The following is a 21,063-nucleotide window of genomic DNA, read 5'->3' as shown; positions in this document are numbered from 1 at the left end:
AAAAACTTTCACTCTGGAAGCCGTTTTTGAAAAACTCCGTTTTCGACGAGAAAAACGCCTATTACGTGTAAATGATAGGTGCAAACGCAAAGATAAACATCTGTTTTCAGAAATATACGGAACCGTATAAACAGGCCCTTAGATGATATACCAATCTTTAGGCATTCTATTACCTTAAATCTCTTGACAAATAGTGCACATAGCTGCCGTAAATTTGGGGGGGGGGGGGGGAGATATCACCCTGGTTGCATGCCCCCGGATTCCCCTCGGTTTGGGCTGAGCCCCCACTGGTTATGTCTAGCTCCGCCCCTGCTTCATAGTAATATCCTGGACTATATATGAAAACTACATCAGGATACAGAAGGAAAAAACATTATCACAAAATGAAGGCACAGCCAAAGCAGAGGAGTCGTCGTGACTTCAGTGCTTATGGGTTGTTTCAGGGTTTCTTTTTTGGAATGCATAACAGGAAGAATTCTTGTGGATGGGAGGACAAATATAATAAATATTGTTCAAAACAATATTTATTATTGCTGGAAATTACTAAGTGCCATGCTTTTCTTTCACAAGCTGTACTCTGAACTATATTACTGTGCGGTCCAAACTGATTTACCATCGTAAAGGCCACTATTGCAAAGAATAAGCCATTAGAATCAACTTAACACTGTATCTAAGCTGCTTTACACCAACTGACGGCTTCAGTCAGACTGTGTCAATATCAGGACGACTGAGTCCTGACATCATTGTGCTTTATTAGGTGTCATAGTGTTCATCAGTATCACAGTGCTCCACCCAGTCTGGGTTGATAAAGGACATCTTTAACAGCAATAATATCAATAGTATGTCAGCACTTGAATTATGTTTCCTGGCATTATAAAGGGGTTGTATCTGTGTATCATTAAGGTAAAACTACAGGCACACACTTCAAGTAATTTCAGGTATGAAGGAAAAGGATTCAATACTACGCAATCATAAATAAAGTACACATTGTCACGTCATTTAAAAGTAGTTCAAAAACCATTAACCATTAAAATGTCTTGAACTGTGACTGTGGAGGCCAGCATATGGGATGTAGCACTTAAAAACATTCCCTGTGTGAAATGTTTTCTAAGGCAAGGGATGCTAGTGTTACGCTAAATGCTATCACATCTCAGTGGACTGCTACGTTCCCAGTTCTGCCTGACATTAAAAAAAAAAAAAAAAAAAAAAGGACACATTTCATGGTTCTTGCATATAGAATTCCACATTTCAACTCATGAAATGTGGCTTTACGTGAATTTACAAAAATATACAAATGATCTCAAATATATATTCTGTTGGTAACAATAAAATAAAAAGAAAGAAATTCATGTTCTATATGCTTTGGATAAATCGAGGTATCTCTGATGGTACAAACATGTTGCTCGTGTAAGGGATTGGTGCTTTAGGGCTCAACATTCCAACAAACAGGGGATCTAGTGGTTTGGAGAGTCCATAATCCTTTCCAAATAAATGAGACATGCTAAGCTGCTTCTTTCCTGATGCTAAACTGGGTCACCTTGATTGTCTGGCATGTACTTCCAATACACCTCCAGCAAACTCATTTAAACGGTAAAATGTAAGGCAACTGAGACAGCACGCGCTGATAGAGCGACATTACTGACCGATTAAATGTTTAAATGAGATGTCGGTTGTGTTCATGTACTTCACGTAGACTCTGCATAAACTGTAGAAACTCTTTGGGAACACGTCAGAGTGGTTTGGCCGTTACAAACTTAACAATGCTGAATAAAGAGTAAGTCACATGACCATGCAGTCCATTGTTAAGAGCACAAACTACCAACTCAAAACACCATAAACTCACACAACACCTCTCCTCTTACACAATGACAATGGAGGAGGACTTCAAATGCTAAAATGGTGATGGTCAAGAATTCTGTGATTCCAAAAAACACGACAATGGTGATAATATTCAACTACACAATATTAGGCAAATCAATCACATACTGGCACTGACAACAACCTGAATTAAATAAAAAGACGGGCACTTACAATGATGTTGAAAATACAAAATGACCAGAGATGACTGACTCGTAGTTACCTTTAAATATATCAAGTTACTGCCTAATGGAAATAAAGTAGGTCCATCTCAAAGGTCCAAGATGGCATCTCTGTGGTTCGAAGCAGTGCTGGCAGTCAGATGGGAGCAGGGATAAACATGTATAATAGCCACTTGTGCTGTAAAACATATAAAGCTAATGAAAACAAGACCTTACAGAGCGCCCCATGTTAATCCCAGCTCTTCAGAGAACATTCAGTCTATGAGGCACTTCAGAGCTTCATGGGGCTTCCTGTGAACAACATATCCTGACAGTGTTAAGGATATGTTCAGTGTGACTGAACACAACAGAAAAGTACACAAACTGTGTACATCAAAAACATGAGTTTTGACAGTATGCAATTTTATATTAAAAATACTTTGTGTATTCCCCAAAGGGCATAGCTTTCCTGATTGATTTACGGCCAGCATATTGGTCTCTAGTGTAGCGTCAATTACACTAAATGCTTAAACACACAACACACACACACACACACACCAGATTCATTCTGCTCCTATCATGTCTTTTAAAAGATTGAATATCTTGACACAATAGTCACATGATGTGTAGCAGAAGAGTTATTGGTTGCTGCAATCATTCCTATTTGTTGCTGCCAAGTGCTAACCGATACCATAATGACATGCGAGTATTGTATTAAGAGCTACAAGACAGAAAAAGCAAACTTATTCTTTAGGCAAGACATCTTATATCTGACTCGACCAATCATGCCACCAACTTCTCCAGAGGCTGTAAGAGGAGAAAACAGAACACAGTCTGTGTCCAATGTGTTTCCTGTGTATGTATATGTAATATGTGATGTTAACTAATGAGTTTGTGTTATATAGGGGGTAGTGAATGAGTGAATGATGGCAACTCGTGAGGGATTTGTTGCTCTAGGGTTGTACAAAAGTCCTCAAAGAATGACAAACAGTGGATAATATTAATCTCCTTTGTGGGAACAACCACAGTGAGTATGGGGAGAGAGCAACTCTGCATGGGGAGTAACCAGCTCTGCAATAGGACAGAGCAGCTCTGCACATGACTGGATTACATTATCCTCCTGCACTGTTGGTAGAAACCAGATTTATTGTGCTCTATCTATTTTAACTGCCACCACGAGACACCATCTTTGCTCAACTGAACACACAGCTTTGCCATTTGTGGACTCATTATTTAAACATCTATATTAGCAGCTGGAAGGCGACTATTAGTATTAAACCAAGGCCATGTAAAGACACTACACGATCACAGTACTGTCATGCCTTCCGTTCAAGTTCTGTCTCTCTTTTCTTTTTATATTATATTCTCTCGTACGTATTCTGGGACTGTATGGCTCCATCTTCTCTACAAAAATATCACATCTTGTTTACATCATTTACATCTTGCATCTATTAACTACCTGATTCTTTTGTCAAACAGAGTGACGGGATCCAGTCACAGTGGAGCAGCTCATTGTGCATGAGAGCTACTCACTCCATTAACTTAAAACTGCACACATCTGGACAGAGTGTGTTGCTATGAAGGATCAATTGACTTATTTCTTCTTTAACTGCCGCCATTTGGGCTTTCAGTGCACAGTTCCAGCCTGGCAGAAATCGATCTCGATCGGGGTTTTTTTTTTTTTTTGTTTGTTTTTTTTGAGAAAAATGTGTGAGCAAGTACCCATGAACCCTTTGAAGTTCATAAGCCTTCTCTATAATCAGATTCAACTGATTATGACATTGTAAAACATGAACACTCAAACCTGGTGCTGCAGACCCTCAGGACATCTACTTACTGATGGACTTCACATCTATGATCTGTCTTTTTCTGCGCTTCCCCCCAGGCAACTGGACAGTGCAGTAGCTGGGGGTGAAAGTGGGTATATGCTGTAAGTAGAAGACGAAAGGATCACAGGGCTGTCTCCTGAACCATGTGAGCCGTCAGTTGACATGATGGCAGAGCAATCCTTGTTTCCAAGTCTTCCTCCTCTGTTTCTGCTCTGTCACTCTCTGCCTCTTTGTCCTCTGTGACTGTGTCCTCTTTGCAGTAAGCTGTTCCATTGCTGTCTTTCTTGGCCATCAGATAAGGCTGTGCGAGGATTTCTTTGGGCTGGTAAACAAGGATAAAACACTACTGAAAGCTCAGGTGACGGTAAACAAAGAAGAAAAACACACACAAATGTAAAGATGAGGTTACCTTCTGAGCCAGTGGAGTGACACAGCAAAGCTTCTCCCTGTAGCGCTCAGGCAGGAAGAAAAGCAATGTTCCCAGGACCGGATACACTGTGCCGGGGGTCAGCTCCTTCTCTTTCATAGGTCCTAACATGTTGACAGATGCATGAACAGGACAGCGTTGATGAGGTATTCAAACAATGGGGCCAATTAATGTCAGTGAAAGCCTCTAACTTAGTGCATATGCCAAGAAGTGACTATAGTGTGTGTGCACTACTGTCTTTTTCTGGTCAACTGCCTGAACACATAACTACCATGAAAATAATATTCTAATAGGACTATTGGTGGCTTTAAATATATTGGACCTGATATGATGGATGTGATAAATCAAAGAGCGGTTATTAAGTCTTTGGGAGCATCACAGGAGCTGTGGTTCCAACACTGGCAACTAAGCACTCAACAGTCAAGTACAGCCTGATCTCAAAGATTTACCTTCTGGTTCATTTGGTTATGAACCTTCCAAACAAAAAAGACCACAGCTCTAGTGTGATGCTTATTCAAACTGTTGCAGAGCAATGAGATCATTAAGGTGATATAGTTGGTTTTGAAGCTGATGAAACAAGTCTAAATTTGTGTACCTGTCAGCAGACTGACTATCAGTCCAACCACCACCACAGTGGTGGAGTTGTGAGCACTGTACCACATGTAGGACAACGAGTAGAGCGCCTCCACACCTGTCGGCCTGAAGGAGAGGGGCAAGAGGAAAAACAAAGGAACATTAGACCTATCAGATGATCACTGTGTGGCTGACCATCTGCAGTCTACCTGTAGTGTTCAGTGACAGTGATGGAGCCACCACAGATTTTTAAGGTTAGTTCTTGGGAGTCATGTGTTACCTTGGCTTGGCTGTGGTGGCGCTGACCAGTGTAGTCATGACAGTGGTGGTCATGTTGTCCAACAGGGGCAGGGTAGTGGTGTTGAGTGGGGACACTGTGCTGGCAGCAGACATACGCATTACGAAGTTGCCAATGCCAATCCAGAAGGCCATGGCGAGGCCTGCGACTAACCCAACTACTGCACCCTGAGGAGGTAACAGATGGGCTTATTCAAACCTCAACTCAAACCAAACGTGAAGTCATGTCTGTGACTGTGCGTCACTGCAGTGTGAAATGTTCACACGAGACTGTATTATCACTATAACCATCTCCCTCTCTCCCACCAATTATCATTTAGCACATTGTGATTTTATTCTCCCACCATCCTCTATTGCATTTATTTCAAATTAGCAGACTCACAGTAGGGTTTGCCCAGGGAAAGAACATTCCCAGACAGAAGAGGCCCAGCAGAGGACCACCCACCATCCCAAAGATGCTGAAGGCTGCCTGAGGACACAGAGGACAGAGAGCATGGCAGTGCAATCACTGACTGACTCTTTTCTTCAGGTGCTGATAGTGTGTGTGGTACTTAACTACAACCATATTTTATGATGTGTCACAGCTTCAATTAAATAACTTTTCTTCATGTGCAACTTGGAGCATGTCAATAGTTTGTTACCTGCAGCACAGATCCCATTATAGAGGCGAGGTAGGCCATAGCCAGACACACCAGGCCGTAGACCAAAGCTGTGGACCAAGTACATGACAAAGACATATTTAGTGCCAACTTGCTGTTGGGAGGAGGTTATACACTGCATCAAATAGGTTCAAGTATGTACTAAACTGACTTTGAGTACTGCCACTTCTTTATAATCACAGTATAATGGTAACAGGATGTCCTCATCCAGTGTCAAAGGTTGGTATCGGGGCTGATCATAGTATTCTGTAATTGATCTTGATCAATCATACTGAGCTATACGAAGCTTGGTCTGATCCCTTGTTTTACATGACCTGTCACACAGGTGGTTCATGCACAGCAACACAGAGTGTAGCCATCATCGACTCTCAAACTCTACCATACTTTTTTTCGTAATGCACTGCAGAGCGATTCAATTGTCAAGCATAGGTCATACATCGGATTGATTTTAATGACTTAAATGTACTCGCACTGTGCAGGTCTATTATCTTGGGAAATAGAAGTATTGGATTGGGATTTGCCATCAGCAGATAGTCAATATTACATGCCTCAGATCAGGGGCAGCAGGGAATGCAGTGGCTGCAGCAGGCTTTTTGTCTCACTACTCCTGAGTTTCCCTCTGTGACAGCGGGTCGACCCAGCTTAATAGAAAATATCATGGGCTTGGGCAGGTGAATCAAAAAGTGACAAAGCAGTACTCCACGTTATCAATAATTTACAAAAACTTTCCGTGCAATAGTCCATCTTCCACCCCCCCATGACCCCTAAAAACGGAAACACTCCTTCGAGATTCTCGCTGTGCATAAACTCGTCTGTCCTTGTCTCAGTCCTGCTATTTTCGCCACTATAATGTATAGTAGGGATGCACCGAATATTCAGTAACCGAATATATTCGGCCAAATATTGCAAAAAAACCACACATTTGGTATTCGGTGGAATAAGTGAAAAGCAAGGCCGAATAATAGCGGCGTGTTTTGATAACGCAATCAAACAGCGTGCGGTGACGGAAGGAGTAAAATGTCGGCAGTTGCAACTAAAAATAGTTTTGTGCGAGCAAAAGAAATAAAAAAATTCAGAAGCACGCTGTGTGAGTACAGATTTCAACCAGCAGCAGAAACGAAAGGCGAATCCTGCCGGTTGTGGGTTGAACGGGGGCCACAGACACAGACAGGAATGTATTCCTGTCAAATACAACGGACAAGCCCAGCTCCAGGTCCAATAAGAATTCGTTGGTGTCATAACTGCCCAAAAGTACCTGAACAACCAAGTATGAATAAGTCAATAAGTAATTTATTCCATTGAAATATCATTGATGTATTATAGAAAAGTGATTTATCTTTTTATAAATGACAAAAGGCACATCTGCCTCATTTTTGCTGTGGTATCGTGATACTACTTAGAACCGTAATACTTTGACTGGCATTGTCGCGGAGGTCCTAATTTTGGTACCGTGACAACACTAATCTGGAGGGGGTTCATCTGCAAAAATTAATGAAAAACTAAACAACGGCATTCGGTATATATCCCTGCTACGTGAGGGTGACCACAGAATAGCGATCACTTTTCGATAATGTGGAGTCAATGAAATGACTAGTGAAATCAGAGCCCTATGTTGCAAACAGAATGGGCATATTTATCTCATAATCATCCAGAATGATATGAATCTACTTGAAGAAACATTATGGCTGCAACACAGATATGTCAACTAACTTTGGACAGAATTAAAATCTGTTTCCACCGCATCATTTATACTTTCCATAATAACATATTTGGGTATGTCCCTAATCTAGTAGTGCATGACAAAAAGCCTTAGAGCACTCTTCTTACCAAGGCCCTTGGACAGCAGCGTGGCTTTGGCTTCTGTCATGTTTGGAAAATGAGGTTTAATCAGGTCCTCCATGGTTACTGTTGCTAGGGAGTTAAAGGCTGATGAGATGGTGCTGGGGGGAGAGAAAACAGGACTGGATGAGTGACTGGGATTTTGTAACACTATATGGCTCGTCTGTATGGCACAGTCGTTTAGGAAAGCGCATAGATACATATTGTCGTTACCAGGAACTTTCAAAACCTGATAAATGTCTTCATTTCTTGGGAAACACAGTGAGATTTCCCATTAAATTTAAAAGGAAGACATGTTAAAGAATACTCACTTATAGACACGGCAATAATTAACAATTTTATGTTTTTGACTTGCTGAATGTCCAAGAGCAGGGATTAATTATGTGCATGGCAAAGTCATAAAACAAAGACACTAAACTTTACTCTCTTAGTCAAAGACCTTTAAATTAATAACAAAACATTAATTTAATGGACAGCAGCTCTTTGATGCTTTAATACTCAGCTCATAAAATAATCTCATCTGTCAATCAGGCATATTATTGCCAAGCTTTATTATTTCAGGACTGACTGGGAAAGCCAAGAATTATAAATTACTCAGAACAACCAAACAACATGCTGTGATAAACCAGGTGGAAGTTCAACAACTGGATGACCAGTTGTCAATCAGCTTTGTTTTTATATCAACCTGCTGACTGGTCGTGAACAAACAGCAACCAAATACTCTTTCCAATCTGTTTCCTTGGGTCATTTACCTGAGAGCTCCACTGAAGAGACAGGCCACAAACAGTCCTGCCAGCCCGGGCAGATCCTTGAACACGTCCATCACAAAGTACAGCACCATCTGAACAAAGCAAGTGAACATTAGGATGTCCCTCCAGAGCCAAGACTGACCAAAACACTCAATATTCACTACTTTGGGGAACTGTGACAACAAATTAATGTCAACCTGGTCATTAGTTTTGACGTAGCCCTTGTCCAGAGGGCTGTCCTCTCCATAGCGAGCAAACATCACCAGACCCATCATACAACCTAAACACAAGACGATCTGCTGGCACGGAAAAACTACATAGCAGGACCTGGAAAAACAAATGAAAGACACTGTCAACAATGGAGACAAGATGACTGACATCGTTAACAAGGTACACATGAAAAGTAAAAGTAACAATATAAATACGCAGGACACTTTCTCATCCCACATCTCCTTTTTGATTAAATTTGGGAAGAAAACTCTGGTTTGCTCACAAGCCTTGACGATAAACGAAGAATCCAAAAATAGAGACATCAGTCTCCTGCACTGTTAATGTGCAAAGGTTTGAAATGGTATGGTTTTTTTTAGTGAAACTTCATGTGATAGGTAAATACTGGATAAATGTGGCTTGGACAATACTGCATGAGAGGTATGAGAGTTTGTAAGCAGATATTTTGATATAGTTTTGCTGTAGTTAAACACAGACCTCTTTTACCTCAATCAAAAATTTTCACTGTTTTTGGATTCTTTGTTCACCGTGAAAGGATGCAAGAAAAATAAAGTATTCTTCATGAATTCAGTGTAACACTGTGTGAGTAAATGATATACAAATCAACATACTGGGGGAGGGGGGGGGATATACAATGTCATGTCATTAACTCCTCAAACACGTCATGCTACATCTTTTTTACTGCTTAATTAAAAAGGAAAATCTTGCCTGGTTCTCATTTTCCATGACTAATGTTACTGGCTGCGTCTTCCGCTCAGACAGGTTAAGTGTGTATGTGACGTAGTCTGGTGGTATTTGATATGGTAAGTGAGACTCTCATTCAATTGTGTGTGTGTGTGTGTGTGTGTGTGTGTGTGTGTGTGTGTGTGTTGAAAAGTACCCTAACCAGCTGAGTTAGTGCTACAGACACAGTGAGAATGCACATGGTTTTTGGAAGCCACAGTAGTCAGCATAAAGCATCTAGATAAGCTCAGGTTCCGGTATAATGACTGTTGAAAGGACTACGTTTTGTGTTCTCTGTGGAGGAGGAGGAGGAGGAGGAGGAGGAGAGGAAAGCCTCTGTATGTTGCAACAGTATCACAGTGTTGCCCAACCACTCTTCACAGCAAAGTCCCCGGACTGTAAAAGCTCGTTACCAGCTATGAGCCAAGCTAAAGCTAATTGAGCTAGCTTAAAGAAACCAGAGGTCTCCCAAGGTTCAGAACTGCAAGGCTGGAAAGGTAACTTTAACAATAACGTTAATTTACAAGAGAAACCTGTCTGATAAACAACCAAAGCACGCCCTGCTAGTAGTCAACCACAACTTGAAAATGAGCAAGAAACATGGTGTTTCAACCAGTGTGTTAATTTCCCCCCTCCTCCCCCTTGGAAAAGTCTTCAGAGTATTAAGTCATTTTTCAGCTTCCATTATCTTTTTTTTTTCTATGCAGATGCACTTCCCTACAAAATCAACCTAATAAATCCAGCATGATTACTTATTTCCAAATAGAGCTATTCAAGTCATCTTGTGAAAATCTCTGTCCTTCATTTGAAAAAAATATTGCAATGTCAGTTTTTTCAAATATTGTGCAGCCCTAGTTAATGTGCCATGATCAAAAACACAAACGTCTCTGCATCATGTTGTTCTAAAACAGCTAGGGTTATGTCTGCATGCTGTCAGACACTGATGGTACTCACATGACGGCCTCTTTCTCTGAACGAGAGCTGAGGTATCTTTGGACCTGGGCCTGGTTGACCCCGTACAGTGCCAACATCAGGAAGACTCCTCCTACACCCAGCGTCCAGAAGGTGTGGCGCTCCAGAGGGTCGGGGTTCAGGCTACACAGGCAGAGAGTTAACACAATATGAACATTCGAATATTGATTTCTACCTTTATGCAGTACAACACATAAAGGTAATGAGGAATACCTCATTCTATAGCACTTAAAATATGCTGACTACTCACTCTAGTCCAGCAATGCGGCTGCCATTGACTGCTTTCCTCCACACCTCTGCTATGCCCCCTGCCTGATTGGCCCCCACCACGATGACCGCCAGCTGACCTGCAAACATCACCACCGTCTGGAATACGTCGGTCCAGATCACTGCCTTCAGACCCCCCTAAGACACAGGAACAGTGGATTCACTTTAAAAATCACACCATCTCCATAAAGGCGTGTCCTGATCAGAGCCAGGATGTACTGACAACAAACAGAGTAAGTGACAGCTACATTCCTAGACTAACGGAATCAGAAATCAGAAATACTTTAAGAAGAGGGTGGTAGGGAAAAATGTAGACATTACATGTAAGAGAAATTGATGATTTTTCAGGAAGATTTCTAATTAAGTGTTGGTGGATGTTTTGGGAGAGGGGGCTGTTATTCTGGATTGTGATCACTAGTTAACTAAAGACACTTCCTGACTACTAGTGCTGCACGATTAATCTAATCGCAATCGCGATGTCAGGCTGTGCGATTACATAACCGCATAAAAGGCTGCCATTTGTGATTTAATGTAAATAAATGTTAACGTGTGCGCCTGTGAACATGACTACCTCTCCTGTAGTGTGTGGAGTTTGTTGACATCACGCCCAGAAACTATCCTGGTGTGTGCAGCACGTATGGTCAGGTGACCACCCGGCATGCAGCAGTGACCAACACATACGCTGAAGAAGAGCATGAGCACAACCATGAACAGGCTGAGTTGGTGGCGAAAAAACCCCCGCAACATCTATTATATGGCGATACTTTGGATTCAGGTACGGCGAGGTTGAACAGAAAGACGTGCTGTGTAAAAGTTTAAAAGTTTAAGTCGCCACGTCCTGTGGCAACATGACCAATCTATATCAGCACTCCAGACAGCACAGAGAAAAGTACGAAGCATGCATGTGAGAGAAAGACAATGAGACAACTGAAAGCCGCCAGAGCCTCATAAACAACATCCAAGCACAGTTACGCATACATTTGTAAGTGTCACGGGGAAATCACGGACTCCATAACAAACTATATAATAACAAATGACAAATTGAGCAATTTTACTCGGTTTCGGCCCACTTGACATGCTGCTGTGTTGTGCTATGGCATGCTGGAATTTGTTATTTACGTGACAACACCTGAACGCAACACAGGCTCGCTCTGCTGTGTGTCCAGTGCCGTGCTGCGCTGCTGTGCGAGCAGTGTGTTTGACTGTGCATAACAGCAGTCTTCTGATGGTCATTTACACACTGTCCATAACAATAACTATGTCAGATCAGTGCCCCCCTAATATAATGTAGGGGAAACACTGAATCAAGTAAGAAGACTAATGATACCATTTATGTATTATACTGTAATCGCAAATCGCGATATTGTCCACTCAAATCCCAATCGCACATTTTTATCAACTCGTGCAGAACTCCTGACTACTGTAAAGTTTCTTCATCTTTTACAGTTACAGTTTTACAGACATTTTATTTTTAGTTTAAAAAGGCTGATCTTTATGTCGTTATTGTTTAACTTCTGCTGTAGAAAATCAAATGGAGTAAACAAATATTTTGTCAGTCGTCACTGATGAAATTGGAAAGATTTAGGGACTCACCAGAGCAGTATATAGAGTACACACCAACCCCATGGCCAGCACTGCCCCCCACAGGTCAAAACCTGTCACTGCAAGTAAAGAGTTACAGCGTTACCTATCACTGCAACACACGTTAGTGTGAACATCATAGAACTACAACATGTCAATGTCAATATGAATTAGGAACGGTTTGTGCAAAAAGTGGTATAATATTCCTGTGGTAAAATATGACAAAAAATATGCTTCTCTTACCTGCATTGAGTGCCAAGGCTGGGGCATACAGGACCACCCCCATGTAAATGACCTGCAGAGGAAGAGGAAAAAAAATGTTACAGAGCAGGAAGACTCATAAAACAAGAGCTGATCTCAGGTCATATTTCGAAGCTAGCTGACTTGCACGTGTCACGTGTACTGCTTAACCGTAAAACATTCTGTGTCTTTAGGAGAGAAAGAAGTTTGCTTTGACAGGTCTCACTGACCTCAGGAAAGTTTTAACAGGACAGTTTGGGTCTTTAAAAGTGGGGTTGTATGAGCTACTTATCCACAGTCAATGTATTACATACAGTAGATGTCAGTCGGCACACCCCCAGTTTGGAGAAGCGGGCTGGAGTCCAACACAGAAGCTAAGCAATATGAAGCTAACGCTATATTTAGAACACTTTCACAGCTTTAACTTAATGTCAGACTGAGATTTCCAACAGGGAACTGAAGCCAATGTATCACTCCCTGCAAAGCCAGACCTAATTGAGAAAAGCAGTGATTTAACATCGGCAAACACAGGAGCTGGAGCTGGTCTACTGCTGCCTTAATTAGTTATTTTTTGTTACTGTGTGGCTTTGGTGTCTATAAGGGTTAGTTGGGATTCACTGAAGTAACACAAACTAACAAGCTGATTGAGGCAGCAAAAGACCAGCAGCTCCTGTGTTTAGTGATGTAAAAATACTGTTTTTTTTGTCAATGGAGTCTGGTCACTTTGACAAGAGCATTGATAGGGAACTAAAGCCATTAACTGCTACCTGTTGGAACAGGTGGTCTGATGGCAAGGTAAAGTAGTGAAAATACTCTCAATAGAGTACACTTAAACTGATACTGATATTTTGTTTTTGCTGCCCCCCTCCACACCAATACACTGCTTGGCTTCCACATCAGCACTCCAGCTTTTATTGGCCAGCATAAAAATGGTATTGCCTTTCTTACTTAATATTTTACTATCTCACCTGCTAACGTTAGTTACTGACTTGCTAAACTAAATGGGAACTTTACATCATGCACTGTGTCTTGTCTTTACTAACTGTCTGTTTAGGTGACATTATGCCCAGGGTGGTGGTCATTTTATCAAAATTAGCACCTATTAGATCCCCAATTCCTGCAAGTGTTGGCATAAGACAGCCCAGAAACTAATGATGATACAAACAAACAAGTATGATACAAACAAAGATACCATCTGAAAGATGAAGGTCACAGTCCCACATATGCGAACCGTCTTGTTAAAGCGCAGCTCCAGATACTGTCAAAAAGAGAATGTCAAAAGGAAAAAAAGAGTTAACAAAATCACAAGGCTGTAGCATATCATCTCAGTCATTCTGTAACATAGGGTCAGTGCTGTCGGTGTTTATTCTCAGAACTGCCAGTTTACTGCCCACAATACCAAAGCCAGAATTTTAAGTAATTCTTTGTTGACAGGACATTCATGCAGTACTTTTCTCTGGCAAATGAGTAATGAATGTCCTTGAGGTTTACGAGAGGAACAGTCTGGCTGTAGATAAAGACCCTTAAAGATGGTGAGTCTTGGGAAAATAACTTTTGTTTCTGTTGAATGTTAACACGCCAAGGATACACAGATAAGAGGACAGATAAGAGTTTTAAGAGATCATACATGAGACAGACGAGTGAAAACAGAAAAACTGCAAACACAGACAAGATGGATACCGTCTAGTCAAACTATCGATGCACGTTGTGTGTTAATTCCCTCCTTGCGTGTACCTCATAGGCGCTGGAGAGACGCAGTCGGTAGAAGACTGGTATGAAAACATGAGCTGGGATGAGCAGGCCCAAAAAGTAGGAGCAGCCCAGGAACCAGTACTGGGTCCCGAAGGTGTACACCTCGGACGGAGCACCCAGGATGGCCACAGCAGACTGGAAAGTGGCCAGCAGGGACAGAGACACTGGCAGGCAGCTCATGGAGCGGTCAGCCATCAGAAACTCCTATAGCAAACAAAATGACAGTGTCAGACGTCTCTAAAAAGTCAAACTGTGTGACCCATGAAATCTGGAAATTGACCCTGTAGTCTTAAAAGGAGTGGAATGACAGTAAGGCTGTCAGGAAAGAGATGGAAGAAAATCTTTATTGTGTCTACACATCAAAGTCTACCTGTGTTGTGCGTTGGCGCCCACCAGAGAAGGCGTAGAAGAGGCCGATGCCAGCTGATGCCACCAATAGCAAGGCAAAGATGACATAGTCCACCGTGGTGAAGTGCATTTGGATTACCTCTCCCATGATGACAGTGGATGTGGGGGGTGGGGCTGGGAGAGTGAGGGCTGTTGGAAGCACGGCCTCTGGGGCTGATCACAACATCAAAGCGCTTCACCCATAGGGAGACTCACTGAGAGCTAGAGGAGGAAGAACAGGTGAGGGGGTGATCGAGTTAACGTCAGCAGACACTGTCTCCACATGATTATTATCTCATAAAGCTTACAGTAAGGGCTGGCTCAGGCTGGCCTTGCGAAAGTGCATCATATTCAGACAGAAAGATGTACAGTGTTTGACTGCCCTAGCACAGCTAGTTCATCTACGCCCAGTCCAGGTTTGTAACATTATACTAGCAGCCAACACGTGGAGTTAATAACCATTAGCTATTTTGCGACCCTATTTACTAAATAGGGTTTCAGATTTGGGATTTTATTTGTGTATTTTTCAGATACTTTTAAATACATGAATATAATCATAATTATAGCCTGGGCTGGGTGCGTGGGATTTCCCCCTGTCTGGTCTATATATCCATAGTGATTAATGTTACATCACCATATAAAATACCTAGAATACCTAACATACCTAGAAGACCTAATATTTTTAACTGTAGGCTGGATTTGTTTATATATGCTACAGTAATTTGTTATCAAGAGAACTCTACGGTGCGAGAATTTTACTGCATTTGCGACTAAAAATAGTTTTGTGCAAGTAAAAGAAATCATTCAGGAACACGCTGTGCGAGTACAGATTTCAACCAGCAGCAGAATCCTGTTGGTTGTGGGTTGAATGGGGGTCACAGACACAGACAGGAATACGTATTCCTGTCAAATACGGCGGCCATAGTGCTCCGCGGCGCAAGATAACAGCTTACCGGCGACAGAGAAGCCTGGCTCCAGGTCCAGTATTTTCCTCTTTGTTGATGTCATGACTGCCCAAAAGTACCTGAACAGCTGAGCCGTGGAGGCACACAGGTATGTGACATGTCAGAGGGGAAGAGAGCCGTTCACATTACTCTTTGTGGCAGGTAACGGTCCACAAACCTCACCGCACTTTAGGGACTGTTCTTTACTTGTCAGGGGAGGAGGGTGGCTGGTTGATTTTTATTTCATTTATTTATTTTATTTTGATCCCCCCTATGTTAATCACTTATTGATGCTGTTTTTGAAGTATGAGTAAGTCAATAAGTAATTTATTCCATTGAAGTATCATTGATGTATTATAGAAAAGTGATTTATCTTTTTATAAATGACAAATCACACATCTGCCTCATTTTTGCTGTGGTATTGTGATACTACTCAGAACCATGATACTTTCACTGGTATCGTACCGTGGGACCCAATTTTGGTACCGTGACAACACTATTATTTTATGTATTTTACATTTCAAGTTGTAAAAAGTAAAATGTTTTGTTAAAAAACTATTTTGTTGCATAATGAGAATTGAGAAAATAAAGCAATTTATGTTCTTCTTGTTTTTTTTCTTCCTCAAAAAGTATCGATAAGAGTACCGTTAAAATACCGGATCGATAAGCAGTATCGATAAGAGTAGTAGTACCGTTAAAATCTTAACGATACCCATCCCTATTGAGAACACAGCTGTGGAAAAATCGAATGTGCACTGTGAATTATATTTTGTTTTGTTTAATCTAAAACGAAGCCATGAGTATTAAAGCTGGTCTTGTGTTCATACAGGCCACGTTTTTTCTGTTGTGAAAAGCAACTGAACTGTGATGGCGAGCTAGTGAAAAGGGCCGTCGAAGAACCTGCTGTAATCAATCATCAATTCAATTTTATTTATAAAGCCCAATATCACAAATCACAATTTGCCTCACAGGGCTTTACAGCATACGACATCCCTCTGTCCTTTGGACCCTCACAGCGGATAAGGAAAAACTCCCCGAGAAACCCCTTTAACAGGGAAAAAAAAAACACGGTAGAAACCTCAGGAAGAGCAACTGAGGAGGGATCCCTCTTCCAGGACGGACAGACATGCAATAAATAATCTAACACCATTATTACTAAATGCACTGTCCATTTTTCAAAACAGCAACTTGTCAGAGAAAAATACCAACAACAAAGTCATACATGTAGCCGTTACTAAAATAAGACAGAAAAGCTATAAAGAAAAACAAAATAGGACTTACCCTATTTGCTGAGTTCAAGCTGCTGCTGGCTGGCTGACAGTGACACACACCGGCCACTCAGATTTAAGGCTCACTGGAGGGGAGTATCTTTGTCACAACCTCCAATCACGGTCACTGTGGAGGCAGAGGAGAATTTGCTTCATCATTTACCACAAGTAAGAAATGGATGAGAAAAATAACCTGTCACAATATTGTTGCACATGATTCAATATCTGTGCAATGTTTTCCAGTAACAGCGGGGTCTTGTCTTTTGGGTGCAGATCATTTTAACCAAACAGAACCCAATCCCTTGTTATGTTTTTACAAGAGACATGTAACAGTGTTTACTTAAGGGAAAATAAGTTTTTAGCTCCTCGCTGTGCTCATCTGAAAATAACTCTCATATTCCACTACACACAAGAACATGTTCCCCACAGTGTGGTGTTAAGCTGCAGTCTCCTACATTATTTCTGATGAGGATGAGCACAGGGGCAGCTGACTGCAGAGAGGTGAGGGGAGAGTTCAATGAGGCTAAAAGGAATGGAGGAGAGGAGAGCTCTGTGCTATAAAAGATCACTGGAATGGAAAAGAAATGATGGAAAAATATGAGGTGGCATGTGTTGATCAGAGATTAGCTGTGTGTGCACACAGGGAGTGGAACAAAGAAACACCTACACAGTACCAAAACATTTGGTTTACGACACATGGTGGATTGGATCCATTTACAGCTAACAGCTGAAGCCATTCTGAGCTAAGCATAACAGTTACTTTAAACTGAATTTTTCACCTTATGTCTTCAGCAGTGCTTTCACATACACTAACACAATCAGTCCGTCTGAAAATGAACAGGAATCTCCAAATTCTACTCAAGGATCAGACTCACTTGGTAGGCCTTTATTTAGTCATATACAATGTAGTAAAAATTGAGGATTTTTTTTTAAAGGGAGTCCAGGTCAGGAGAGACAAGGGTCAAACAGCCCTGTGCCACTTTGGGCCTGCGATCGATGTGAAACGATATTATCTGCCCATTGAACACAGTCAGTTTTTGCTTTTGGCCATATAAGATTAAAACAACACATAAATAATGTAAGTACTTGTAACTGCTTAAGTGCAGTAAAGTTTACTTTAAACTGACTCCACTAACACTCATATACTAACATGTGGAAAGTTAACCTTCAGGACCTCCTCTCAGAAAGACCTTTCTGGGAGAAATCTTGCATTTTAACCCAAACCATCATCTTTTTCATAAAACCTCAGGAATATCTGTCTTAAAGCCCTGAAGGAAAACACAGATTAACAACAAGATCACTCAACAAAAGTATAACATTCAGCTCAGTAATAACCGTCAAGGTTCAGAGACAAAACAACTGTTTTTTGCTTATCACCCATTATTAGCGTTAGCATGTTTATACTGCATAAATTAGCCTAGCGGCTAGCAGACATTTTTCGTTCTCTCATGGCTTAACAAATTACATGCAACATTATTAGTTTTCTAATGTGCATGTGCTGTCAAAATATTTCCACATGGCTGATTTATTCCCGAGTAAATAATGCTATCATTGTCGTCTTTCTCTGTGCTACTTACCATCTACCTGCTGCTGTTTGACAGTGACACAGACTTTCAAAATAAAAGCATATTCTAAAGATGACGATATGGATCGATGTTTTCACTGTGCATTGATGACACTGGATCGTTCGTCATTTGATCGGTAAATTGATCCACATCAACTGATCGTTACACCCCTAATATTGATGCCGTTGACACTGTTTATAAGGCGCTGCCAACGTGCATGTTTTATGTCACACTGGAGGCTCGTGCTACATATCAGGCCTGTGACACCTCTTTGGATTCTGTGATGCTGGCATGCTGTCAAAAATCACACACTGGAGTGCCATGATGCAGCCGTTGTTTAAGTCTGTGTAAAAATGCAAGAGGGGCATAAAGAAGGGACTTCCTAGTGTCTCTATAGTGCGATCTCTGTGTAAAAAGGGCTAAAAACAAGAGACAGGGCAATGCTGTCTTTGCAGTCAGTTTCTCCTGGTTAGGATTCCTTCAGTGTTCATCAGTAAGGTGGTTTTTATCAGGAGCAGAATTATCCACAGAGGTCTCCTCCTCATGAGCTCCCAATCATTTTAAGTGATAAATCTCCCAAATTAGCCAATACTGGCTTGTCACAGATATCATCATATTGGCGCGTGTGTGTGTGCAGATAGATGCAGCAAACTTGAGTAATACATGTATGTGCTGCTTGTGATACGTATTTGATATAATTCTAGTTTAACGTTTTTGTTGGTTCATTTTTGCAACCCAGGAAACTGATTGAAGCTCTTACTACGTACTACTTTCACATAGACAACTGCTGAGCTGTTCTTCAGAAAAGGACTTAACCAGCCATCTTCACATGCTGGCAGCTCCAAATGGCTGTGTAGGGCAACTGTTTCAAATAACAAGAGGCAAAAGATCTAGGCTGAAGCGCTTGTTTGTTTCCATTTGGCAACTTCTACGTGTCAGAAACGAGTCTCTGTAGTAAACAAAACTCTGCAAGGATTTGCATGTGAGACTGTGAGTGTGAAATTATGTTTCTATGTGTGTGTGTGTTCATCAAATATCAGTAGTTTTCTGTCCCGACAGGCCTGTCTGTGTGATACACTGTGCTGGTTTGATCAAGCGCTGGCCAAGAGGAATGACCCCATTAAATCCCACTCTTATCATTATGGCTTATTATCACTAATCTACCTGGGAACAGAAGCAACTGCCAGCAGCTCATTTAATTCAGAAACACCCATCACGTGGAAGTTTCAACAGAATGCATGTAGCTCTTTAACTAATGTTAAAGCCAGAGGCAAGTTCATTCATTATGAAAATCCATTACTACTACGTCAATCTTTTGCAGATGCTAGTCACTGTGGTTCAAGGAATTCTAAGAAATCTATTTAACAAATAATGTAAAGATCCCTTACAGTACGTATGTTAAGAGTGTCTGCAGTACGTATGGTGGGGACCTTGTTTTGCTGTCTCACAGAAATCTTTGCTCCTGTTAAGAAGTACAGGCTGGAGGTGGCAGCCCTTTGTTGCAAACCTTTGATGCCATTCTGAAATGGGCTGCATCAATGTGAGAAAAAGGTTAAAACCTGACTAAGTACAAAGGGCCCTTTGATTAAAATCCTTCCAGTGCTCAAAACAAGAAACCCACTGGCTTCACACTGTGGGGTCCATGGAACATTAGTAAGGCAAAGCTACTTAAAATGCCAAACTGACTTGTGCCTGTTCAGTTAAGGTGTGGGACACTTCATGTCAGTACAGTACACCCTGAGTGGGCTGCAGCACTCTGAATGAACATCTTAAAAGGATGATTGACAGTCTACTTGAAAATAAAAAGCCAAACCAGAGGCAGGAACAAAGTTGACCCATCTCAAATGGACAGCACTACTGTCGACCTCATGGAAATCAAAGCAAACTGTTATTATCCTATTAGGCTAAACACAAATCCCTGTATCCTGTACACAAGAGTGATGACACATTATTGCAGCTCAACATGCAGAATACTGGTACTGTAAAAATAATATTAAGTATGAATAAACTGCAAAAAGAATGGTTGAAGAGTAAAAATCCATCATAAAATAACAGTAATAATATTCATAAGATCCTTTACAGTGAACCCAGAGAAAACCTCCATCTCTAGTCTTTAAAGATGGAGCACACAGGAGGCTGTTTTAAATGTTGTAAATCGCCCCCCCTCAAACAGTACCAAAAATCCCAGCATGCAAAGCTTACAGAACTGCTTAATTTTATGAAACGCAAATGTGATTTTCCTCACAACCATAGAATCAAGTGCCACAGTCAGACCTCGAAGCACTACGGTCCAACTGAACTGACCTTTACAACACAGACACTCTAATGGTATAGACTTACTGAGCCTACAGTCTGCAGGCTATTTCCATACTATATGAGAAGATGAACGGTAGTGCTCGTGTGCAAGTAGGCACTCATAACTGCAGATACATTCAAACGGAATAAAAAAAAGTATTTGCAGGGTTTTAAGTTAGCACCAGCCACCAGCCAAATGCTGGTAAAATATGTAAGTGGCTGCTTAATTTGCTTCACTCACCAGCCTTAAAACAATGAAAAAGGTGGACTAACAGTTAATTTCCAACCCTGATACTTGATTCTGGTCTATCTGATAAAATCCCATATGGCAGCTGGCATAACCAAGTGGTGGACCGTGGTACAGTTTGGGACTGAGTGATGGTTTTATCTAGACCCCTGACCAATTTCTGATTATAAAATAAGAAATGATCTTCACGGAGCATTTGTTTT

General features: G+C 41.3%; 1 protein-coding gene across 2 annotated transcripts in view; it reads right to left on the bottom strand.

Annotated features, from left to right (window-relative positions):
- Window positions 1–214: 214 nt before the first annotated feature.
- slc5a6a (solute carrier family 5 member 6a) overlaps window positions 215–21,063 on the bottom strand; it is a 29,671-nt gene continuing 8,822 nt past the window's right edge. For both annotated transcript variants that reach the window (XM_049589947.1, XM_049589948.1), the window contains exons 2-18: window positions 16,767–16,880; window positions 14,525–14,763; window positions 14,137–14,358; window positions 13,595–13,660; window positions 12,406–12,457; window positions 12,175–12,242; window positions 10,565–10,719; window positions 10,297–10,437; window positions 8,589–8,718; window positions 8,395–8,483; window positions 7,631–7,743; window positions 5,786–5,853; window positions 5,527–5,613; window positions 5,128–5,312; window positions 4,870–4,973; window positions 4,257–4,378; window positions 215–4,169 (exon numbers count right to left, since the gene is read on the bottom strand). In XM_049589947.1, coding sequence (XP_049445904.1) covers window positions 3,969–4,169; window positions 4,257–4,378; window positions 4,870–4,973; window positions 5,128–5,312; window positions 5,527–5,613; window positions 5,786–5,853; window positions 7,631–7,743; window positions 8,395–8,483; window positions 8,589–8,718; window positions 10,297–10,437; window positions 10,565–10,719; window positions 12,175–12,242; window positions 12,406–12,457; window positions 13,595–13,660; window positions 14,137–14,358; window positions 14,525–14,650 — 1,929 coding nt within the window. In that variant the 5' untranslated portion in view covers window positions 14,651–14,763; window positions 16,767–16,880 and the 3' untranslated portion in view covers window positions 215–3,968. The remainder of the gene's footprint in view (window positions 4,170–4,256; window positions 4,379–4,869; window positions 4,974–5,127; window positions 5,313–5,526; window positions 5,614–5,785; window positions 5,854–7,630; window positions 7,744–8,394; window positions 8,484–8,588; window positions 8,719–10,296; window positions 10,438–10,564; window positions 10,720–12,174; window positions 12,243–12,405; window positions 12,458–13,594; window positions 13,661–14,136; window positions 14,359–14,524; window positions 14,764–16,766; window positions 16,881–21,063) is intronic.

This window comes from Epinephelus fuscoguttatus, linkage group LG11 (genome assembly GCF_011397635.1).
Source record: "Epinephelus fuscoguttatus linkage group LG11, E.fuscoguttatus.final_Chr_v1".
Taxonomy (NCBI): Eukaryota; Metazoa; Chordata; class Actinopteri; order Perciformes; family Serranidae; genus Epinephelus; species Epinephelus fuscoguttatus.
Note: the sequence above shows the minus strand (reverse complement) of the source record. Positions and strands in the feature narration are given on the sequence as shown.